At 40.6% G+C, this 9,827-nt stretch overlaps 2 protein-coding genes across 2 annotated transcripts; both read right to left on the bottom strand.

Annotated features, from left to right (window-relative positions):
- Positions 1–86: 86 nt before the first annotated feature.
- LOC137574729 (uncharacterized) lies at positions 87–734 on the bottom strand. The gene has a single exon (XM_068287133.1). The coding sequence runs from the start codon at positions 732–734 to the stop codon at positions 87–89; it is 648 nt and encodes a 215-aa protein (XP_068143234.1).
- Positions 735–861: 127 nt separating this feature from the next.
- On the bottom strand, positions 862–1,845 carry LOC137574614 (uncharacterized). Its single transcript, XM_068286986.1, has 2 exons — positions 959–1,845; positions 862–884 (listed from the first exon to the last, which is right to left on the bottom strand). The coding sequence occupies exon 1, from the start codon at positions 1,752–1,754 to the stop codon at positions 987–989; it is 768 nt and encodes a 255-aa protein (XP_068143087.1). The 5' UTR covers positions 1,755–1,845; the 3' UTR covers positions 862–884; positions 959–986.
- Positions 1,846–9,827: the final 7,982 nt, after the last annotated feature.

Genomic DNA, 9,827 nt, shown 5'->3' with positions numbered 1-9,827 from the left:
CAGAATAGTTGGGCCTGAGTCAACTGGCAGATGCTATGCAGCAAAGTAGGATCCCTCCAGGCAGCCACCCATTGCCTTTGATAAGGCTAACACACGATATCGAACTTTACAACGCCATCGTAGTCGGGTCCGAACTCGAATACTGTGTCATTCTTGCGGACACGATTGTAGGAGGTTGAATATGTGGTTTGCATGCTGTTGATTTTATCGTGCACTTCCTGGAATCGCATTTGTTTGGCAATGTTTAGTATCTTGGCCTGATTGCCGAAGCTCTGCATTAGATCGATTTCCCGTTTTTGCTTTACAGATTTCCGTTTCACCATCTTGTGGCCCGCAGCAGCAGGCGGAGACTGGCATTGGGCCTTGGGATGCGGTTTGAGTAGATCGCCAAAGATCAGCGTATTGAGAGTGGTGTAGTTCTCCTTCCATGCCTCATCATCAATGAACTGGACCGATGCACTCGTACCTCTCTGGTAGTTCTCGAAGGCCATCATGCGTTTCTCTTCGAAGTCTCGTTTAGCTGCGATGCCTGTGAAGGCGACTGCAGTGTAGGTGTCCTGACTGGTTGTACAATGGTGTTCGCAGCCCTGGGGTCCTTTCAGGCCGGGCAAAATGGCATTACTCTGACCATCGATGCTATTACGACGATCCAACCAATTGCCAACAAGAACTTGTTTACTATATCGCATAGGTACCACGCTCTCCACTAATGATTTTTGCCCAGTCTCAAACATTTCAATTGATTAGAAAATGACAAAGATTTCGATACGAAATTGGACAAGGAACAACAAAAACTGATTCTGATTCTGAGTCTGATGGATGAATAGTTAACAATCTGATTTCGAATTTAGATTATGTTCTGTCTGTCATTTGAACAAAAGCAACTGTAATGGGAATTGTGAATTAAAGAACAATTCGTGAAATGATAAAATTTAGATTAAAGAAATCGCGGGTTGACCTTGAATTTATTTCTGATAAATATGCCTTTACCATTCAAACTTGTGAGTCGGTATTCTATCATAGGGTGCTGAAATTGCCGTTGTCGTATTTTTCATGTCCTCATGCAATTGGCAGTTGATTATTAACTCCTTCTCAGCCTCCAGTTGAGCCCATTCCTCGGTATTTGCTGTCTTCTCAACTGTTTTCTTTTTGTATCGCTCAGCGATTTTGGGTGTATAATCGCTCTGATAACTTGTGGTAATACGTTCGAACTGTTCCGCAACTGGATTGGGAATCATCCTATATTTTTTATTCTTGACTAAACTATAATTTCCATAGGTATCCAGGGCATTGTACCGCGCCCTCTTGTATAGCATTTGGCCAAGCTTTTGCCTCTGCAAGCATTCTTCGCGTCGCATCTTGGGCCATAGATCGAACATAAGGGTATTCATGGTTGTACAATTGCTGAGGAACTTATCCGAATCGTGTAATATCACATTGGAGCCCTGCGCCAGTTTGATGGCCATCACTTGGCCCCTGACATCGATGTGAGCGGCAGTTGCCTTCGTTAAGTCGAAGGCTGCGGCTGTGTAGGACGCTTGGCTGGCTGTCTGATGGGTTTCGCAACCATCCGCGACCATCATGCCCGGCAAAATGGCATTGTTCTTTGTCACAACGCTCTCGTAACGACTCTGCATCCAATTGCCGATCAACACATTGTTGCTATAAGGTAAAACCTTCTCTTTCAAATAGGAAGACCGTCCGTGCTCCTTCTCCTTTTCTTGGCCATCCTTGTCTACATCGAGAGTGAACATTATTTAAAAATAAAACAAAGAGTAAACCTTTTACTAAACAAAAAGTGAAAAGAGATTCAAACGGAGCAAGTGGCGAAAGCCATGTGACAGAAAAAACCAGACATCTTGATTCTGTTATTTTTTTTTGTTTATTATTATTTCATTTGTTTATTTTAATTCAACAACTTAAAAATCTAATTAATTTCAATTTCAATTTTCTTTTCCTGTCTTTCAGTTGTTAGATCTGCAAATATTGCTGCAGGACGCAGGAACTCTGCTTTCTTAGCTTCGCGAAGGGAACGCCAGGACCTGGTGATGGAGGCAGGACTGCAGTCTGGTCAAAGGACATCGTTAGTGGTTGGAACTGCCGCGCTGTTAAAAAGCCATTTACTAATATTTTCATTTCTTTTTATGTTAGTTGTATTTTTAGGGTTAAACTAAGTTACACATATTTCACAGTATTTTTAGTCCAACAAAATTATAAAAAAAAAAAATGAAATTTCTTATTGTTGACTGGAATTTTAATAAATATATTTTTAAAAACAAATATGCATTGGTTTTTTTTATACCTTTTTTTTTAATTTCAGCTGTAATGTTATCGCTAAAAAAATATTTACATAAATATCCTTCTTGCGTTTCTCACCTGTAAAATCCCTAAACACTGCCGCAAGGCGAAAGGACATGGTTTCCTAGAAAGTGCTTGATGATCTCTATCGATTGGCATCAAAAAAACTTGGGGTCGTCTAAGGATGCAGAATATGCAATTTTCTAAAAAGGACCTTTTTTTGCAGCTATTTAAAGGACATTCCAGGACATTGTAATGTCAGTCGACGCGCATGAACAAGGACTTCCATCTGGACCAAGGACATCCCGCTCATCCTTAAAACTGCCGAGTTATTAGCACTTTCCTGTTTTTTGACTTGTAATTTTTCCAAGTCCCAAATTTAATGCAATTTTTTCTAAGTTCCAAATTCAAGCAAAAGATGAAAAAATCTGGAGAAAACTACAAAATCCTTAATATCTCAGCTCTCCGAAGGACTATCGGGATGTCCTTTGCACCAACAATAGTCCCCAATGATTGGAATGTTTGGGCACAACTTTCGTCCTGATCCTTCAAAGGACTCGCGAGATATTCGCCATTTTGTCATAAGCAAAAAAGTCCTTTTATCTCAGCTTCCCGAAGGACATTCCAGGAGCCGATAGTGTCAGTCGATGCGGATCATCAAGGACTACAATCTGACCAAAGGACATCTTGATCGTAATTTAAATGACCGAGTTATAAGGACATTTGTAGTTTTTTGTCACTTTTTTGCCATTTTTCTGACCTCCCCCCTTACAAAAATTCGAGCAATATTTTTGGAAGGATAATGGAAATCCTTGAATGCAGATCGATAGTCCTGATCCTGGAGGCTCCAAAAAGGGATGTCCTGGCGAAATCGATCAATGTCCTGCCGAGATATGGCCTCGAGAAAATTATCCTTTTTACGTTTTTTAGCTCTAGAATCCACAAATCGTGGCGCAGGACGAAAGGACATGGTTTCCTAGAAAGTGCTTGATGATCTCTATCGATTGGCATCAAAAAAACTTGGGGTCGTCTAAGGATGCAGAATATGCAATTTTCTAAAAAGGACCTTTTTTGCAGCTATTTAAAGGACATTCCAGGACATTGTAATGTCAGTCGACGCGCATGAACAAGGACTTCCATCTGGACCAAGGACATCCCGCTCATCCTTAAAACTGCCGAGTTATTAGCACTTTCCTGTTTTTTGACTTGTAATTTTTCCAAGTCCCAAATTTAATGCAATTTTTTCTAAGTTCCAAATTCAAGCAAAAGATGAAAAAATCTGGAGAAAACTACAAAATCCTTAATATCTCAACTCTCCGAAGGACTATCGGGATGTCCTTTGCACCAACAATAGTCCCCAATGATTGGAATGTTTGGGCACAACTTTCGTCCTGATCCTTCAAAGGACTCGCGAGATATTCGCCATTTTGTCATAAGCAAAAAAGTCCTTTTATCTCAGCTTCCCGAAGGACATTCCAGGAGCCGATAGTGTCAGTCGATGCGGATCATCAAGGACTACAATCTGACCAAAGGACATCTTGATCGTAATTTAAATGACCGAGTTATAAGGACATTTGTAGTTTTTTGTCACTTTTTTGCCATTTTTCTGACCTCCCCCCTTACAAAAATTCGAGCAATATTTTTGGAAGGATAATGGAAATCCTTGAATGCAGATCGATAGTCCTGATCCTGGAGGCTCCAAAAAGGGATGTCCTGGCGAAATCGATCAATGTCCTGCCGAGATATGGCCTCGAGAAAATTATCCTTTTTACGTTTTTTAGCTCTAGAATCCACAAATCCTGGCGCAGGACGAAAGGACATGGTTTCCTAGAAAGTGCTTGATGATCTCTATCGATTGGCATCAAAAAAAACTTGGGGTCGTCTAAGGATGCAGAATATGCAATTTTCTAAAAAGGACCTTTTTTGCAGCTATTTAAAGGACATTCCAGGACATTGTAATGTCAGTCGACGCGCATGAACAAGGACTTCCATCTGGACCAAGGACATCCCGCTCATCCTTTAAACTGCCGAGTTATTAGCACTTTCCTGTTTTTTGACTTGTAATTTTTTTCAAGTCCCAAATTTAATGCAATTTTTCTAAGCTCCAAATTCAAGCAAAAGATGAAAAAATCTGGAGAAAACTACAAAATCCTTAATATCTCAGCTCTCCGAAGGACTATCGGGATGTCCTTTGCACCAACAATAGTCCCCAATGATTGGAATGTTTGGGCACAACTTTCGTCCTGATCCTTCAAAGGACTCGCGAGATATTCGCCATTTTGTCATAAGCAAAAAAGTCCTTTTATCTCAGCTTCCCGAAGGACATTATAGGAGCTGATAGTGTCAGTCGATGCGGATCATCAAGGACTACAATCTGACCAAAGGACATCTTGATCGTAATTTAAATGACCGAGTTATAAGGACATTTGTAGTTTTTTGTCACTTTTTTGCCATTTTTCTGACCTCCCCCCTTACAAAAATTCGTGCAATATTTTTGGAAGGATAATGGAAATCCTTGAATGCAGATCGATAGTCCTGATCCTGGAGGCTCCAAAAAGGGATGTCCTGGCGAAATCGATCAATGTCCTGCCGAGATATGGCCTCGAGAAAATTATCCTTTTTACGTTTTTTTAGCTCTAGAATCCACAAATCCTGGCGCAGGACGAAAGGACATGGTTTCCTAGAAAGTGCTTGATGATCTCTATCGATTGGCATCAAAAAAACTTGGGGTCGTCTAAGGATGCAGAATATGCAATTTTCTGAAAAGGACCTTTTTGCAGCTATTTAAAGGACATTCCAGGACATTGTAATGTCAGTCGACGCGCATGAACAAGGACTTCCATCTGGACCAAGGACATCCCGCTCATCCTTAAAACTGCCGAGTTATTAGCACTTTCCTGTTTTTTGACTTGTAATTTTTTCCAAGTCCCAAATTTAATGCAATTTTTTCTAAGTTCCAAATTCAAGGAAAAGATGAAAAAATCTGGAGAAAACTACAAAATCCTTAATATCTCAGCTCTCCGAAGGACTATCGGGATGTCCTTTGCACCAACAATAGTCCCCAATGATTGGAATGTTTGGGCACAACTTTCGTCCTGATCCTTCAAAGGACTCGCGAGATATTCGCCATTTTGTCATAAGCAAAAAAGTCCTTTTCTCTCAGCTTCCCGAAGGACATTCCAGGAGCCGATAGTGTCAGTCGATGCGGATCATCAAGGACTACAATCTGACCAAAGGACATCTTGATCGTAATTTAAATGACCGAGTTATAAGGACATTTGTAGTTTTTTGTCACTTTTTGCCATTTTTCTGACCTCCCCCCTTACAAAAATTCGAGCAATATTTTTGGAAGGATAATGGAAATCCTTGAATGCAGATCGATAGTCCTGATCCTGGAGGCTCCAAAAAGGGATGTCCTGGTGAAATCGATCAATGTCCTGCCGAGATATGGCCTCGAGAAAATTATCCTTTTTACGTTTTTTAGCTCTAGAATCCACAAATCGTGGCGCAGGACGAAAGGACATGGTTTCCTAGAAAGTGCTTGATGATCTCTATCGATTGGCATCAAAAAAACTTGGGGTCGTCTAAGGATGCAGAATATGCAATTTTCTAAAAAGGACCTTTTTTGCAGCTATTTAAAGGACATTCCAGGACATTGTAATGTCAGTCGACGCGCATGAACAAGGACTTCCATCTGGACCAAAGACATCCCGCTCATCCTTAAAACTGCCGAGTTATTAGCACTTTCCTGTTTTTTGACTTGTAATTTTTTCCAAGTCCCAAATTTAATGCAATTTTTTCTAAGTTCCAAATTCAAGGAAAAGATGAAAAAATCTGGAGAAAACTACAAAATCCTTAATATCTCAGCTCTCCGAAGGACTATCGGGATGTCCTTTGCACCAACAATAGTCCCCAATGATTGGAATGTTTGGGCACAACTTTCGTCCTGATCCTTCAAAGGACTCGCGAGATATTCGCCATTTTGTCATAAGCAAAAAAGTCCTTTTATCTCAGCTTCCCGAAGGACATTCCAGGAGCCGATAGTGTCAGTCGATGCGGATCATCAAGGACTACAATCTGACCAAAGGACATCTTGATCGTAATTTAAATGACCGAGTTATAAGGACATTTGTAGTTTTTTGTCACTTTTTTGCCATTTTTCTGACCTCCCCCCTTACAAAAATTCGTGCAATATTTTTGGAAGGATAATGGAAATCCTTGAATGCAGATCGATAGTCCTGATCCTGGAGGCTCCAAAAAGGGATGTCCTGGCGAAATCGATCAATGTCCTGCCGAGATATGGCCTCGAGAAAATTATCCTTTTTACGTTTTTTAGCTCTAGAATCCACAAATCCTGGCGCAGGACGAAAGGACATGGTTTCCTAGAAAGTGCTTGATGATCTCTATCGATTGGCATCAAAAAAACTTGGGGTCGTCTAAGGATGCAGAATATGCAATTTTCTGAAAAGGACCTTTTTTGCAGCTATTTAAAGGACATTCCAGGACATTGTAATGTCAGTCGACGCGCATGAACAAGGACTTCCATCTGGACCAAGGACATCCCGCTCATCCTTAAAACTGCCGAGTTATTAGCACTTTCCTGTTTTTTGACTTGTAATTTTTTCCAAGTCCCAAATTTAATGCAATTTTTTCCAAGTTCCAAATTCAAGGAAAAGATGAAAAAATCTGGAGAAAACTACAAAATCCTTAATATCTCAGCTCTCCGAAGGACTATCGGGATGTCCTTTGCACCAACAATAGTCCCCAATGATTGGAATGTTTGGGCACAACTTTCGTCCTGATCCTTCAAAGGACTCGCGAGATATTCGCCATTTTGTCATAAGCAAAAAAGTCCTTTTATCTCAGCTTCCCGAAGGACATTCCAGGAGCCGATAGTGTCAGTCGATGCGGATCATCAAGGACTACAATCTGACCAAAGGACATCTTGATCGTAATTTAAATGACCGAGTTATAAGGACATTTGTAGTTTTTTGTCACTTTTTTGCCATTTTTCTGACCTCCCCCCTTACAAAAATTCGAGCAATATTTTTGGAAGGATAATGGAAATCCTTGAATGCAGATCGATAGTCCTGATCCTGGAGGCTCCAAAAAGGGATGTCCTGGTGAAATCGATCAATGTCCTACCGAGATATGGCCTCGAGAAAATTATCCTTTTTACGTTTTTTAGCTCTAGAATCCACAAATCGTGGCGCAGGACGAAAGGACATGGTTTCCTAGAAAGTGCTTGATGATCTCTATCGATTGGCATCAAAAAAACTTGGGGTCGTCTAAGGATGCAGAATATGCAATTTTCTAAAAAGGACCTTTTTTGCAGCTATTTAAAGGACATTCCAGGACATTGTAATGTCAGTCGACGCGCATGAACAAGGACTTCCATCTGGACCAAAGACATCCCGCTCATCCTTAAAACTGCCGAGTTATTAGCACTTTCCTGTTTTTTGACTTGTAATTTTTTCCAAGTCCCAAATTTAATGCAATTTTTTCTAAGTTCCAAATTCAAGGAAAAGATGAAAAAATCTGGAGAAAACTACAAAATCCTTAATATCTCAGCTCTCCGAAGGACTATCGGGATGTCCTTTGCACCAACAATAGTCCCCAATGATTGGAATGTTTGGGCACAACTTTCGTCCTGATCCTTCAAAGGACTCGCGAGATATTCGCCATTTTGTCATAAGCAAAAAAGTCCTTTTATCTCAGCTTCCCGAAGGACATTCCAGGAGCCGATAGTGTCAGTCGATGCGGATCATCAAGGACTACAATCTGACCAAAGGACATCTTGATCGTAATTTAAATGACCGAGTTATAAGGACATTTGTAGTTTTTTGTCACTTTTTTGCCATTTTTCTGACCTCCCCCCTTACAAAAATTCGAGCAATATTTTTGGAAGGATAATGGAAATCCTTGAATGCAGATCGATAGTCCTGATCCTGGAGGCTCCAAAAAGGGATGTCCTGGCGAAATCGATCAATGTCCTGCCGAGATATGGCCTCGAGAAAATTATCCTTTTTACGTTTTTTAGCTCTAGAATCCACAAATCGTGGCGCAGGACGAAAGGACATGGTTTCCTAGAAAGTGCTTGATGATCTCTATCGATTGGCATCAAAAAAAACTTGGGGTCGTCTAAGGATGCAGAATATGCAATTTTCTAAAAAGGACCTTTTTTGCAGCTATTTAAAGGACATTCCAGGACATTGTAATGTCAGTCGACGCGCATGAACAAGGACTTCCATCTGGACCAAGGACATCCCGCTCATCCTTAAAACTGCCGAGTTATTAGCACTTTCCTGTTTTTTGACTTGTAATTTTTTCCAAGTCCCAAATTTAATGCAATTTTTTCTAAGTTCCAAATTCAAGCAAAAGATGAAAAAATCTGGAGAAAACTACAAAATCCTTAATATCTCAGCTCTCCGAAGGACTATCGGGATGTCCTTTGCACCAACAATAGTCCCCAATGATTGGAATGTTTGGGCACAACTTTCGTCCTGATCCTTCAAAGGACTCGCGAGATATTCGCCATTTTGTCATAAGCAAAAAAGTCCTTTTATCTCAGCTTCCCGAAGGACATTCCAGGAGCCGATAGTGTCAGTCGATGCGGATCATCAAGGACTACAATCTGACCAAAGGACATCTTGATCGTAATTTAAATGACCGAGTTATAAGGACATTTGTAGTTTTTTGTCACTTTTTTGCCATTTTTCTGACCCCCCCCCTTACAAAAATTCGAGCAATATTTTTGGAAGGATAATGGAAATCCTTGAATGCAGATCGATAGTCCTGATCCTGGAGGCTCCAAAAAGGGATGTCCTGGCGAAATCGATCAATGTCCTGCCGAGATATGGCCTCGAGAAAATTATCCTTTTTACGTTTTTTAGCTCTAGAATCCACAAATCCTGGCGCAGGACGAAAGGACATGGTTTCCTAGAAAGTGCTTGATGATCTCTATCGATTGGCATCAAAAAAACTTGGGGTCGTCTAAGGATGCAGAATATGCAATTTTCTAAAAAGGACCTTTTTTGCAGCTATTTAAAGGACATTCCAGGACATTGTAATGTCAGTCGACGCGCATGAACAAGGACTTCCATCTGGACCAAGGACATCCCGCTCATCCTTTAAACTGCCGAGTTATTAGCACTTTCCTGTTTTTTGACTTGTAATTTTTTCCAAGTCCCAAATTTAATGCAATTTTTCTAAGTTCCAAATTCAAGCAAAAGATGAAAAAATCTGGAGAAAACTACAAAATCCTTAATATCTCAGCTCTCCGAAGGACTATCGGGATGTCCTTTGCACCAACAATAGTCCCCAATGATTGGAATGTTTGGGCACAACTTTCGTCCTGATCCTTCAAAGGACTCGCGAGATATTCGCCATTTTGTCATAAGCAAAAAAGTCCTTTTATCTCAGCTTCCCGAAGGACATTATAGGAGCTGATAGTGTCAGTCGATGCGGATCATCAAGGACTACAATATGACCAAAGGACATCTTGATCGTCCTTTAAATGACCGAGTTAT

This window comes from Drosophila tropicalis, unplaced genomic scaffold (genome assembly GCF_018151085.1).
Source record: "Drosophila tropicalis isolate 14030-0801.00 unplaced genomic scaffold, ASM1815108v1 contig_463, whole genome shotgun sequence".
NCBI classification, from domain to species: domain Eukaryota; kingdom Metazoa; phylum Arthropoda; class Insecta; order Diptera; family Drosophilidae; genus Drosophila; species Drosophila tropicalis.
The sequence above is the reverse complement of the archived record's forward strand: the minus strand, read 5'-3'. Positions and strand labels throughout refer to the sequence as shown.

What these genes read in the sequence shown, in the direction of transcription:
- LOC137574729 (XM_068287133.1), bottom strand. Translation starts at nt 734, where the DNA reads ATGTTTGAGACTGGGCAAAAATCATTAGTGGAGAGCGTGGTACCTATG.
- LOC137574614 (XM_068286986.1), bottom strand. Translation starts at nt 1,754, where the DNA reads ATGTTCACTCTCGATGTAGACAAGGATGGCCAAGAAAAGGAGAAGGAG.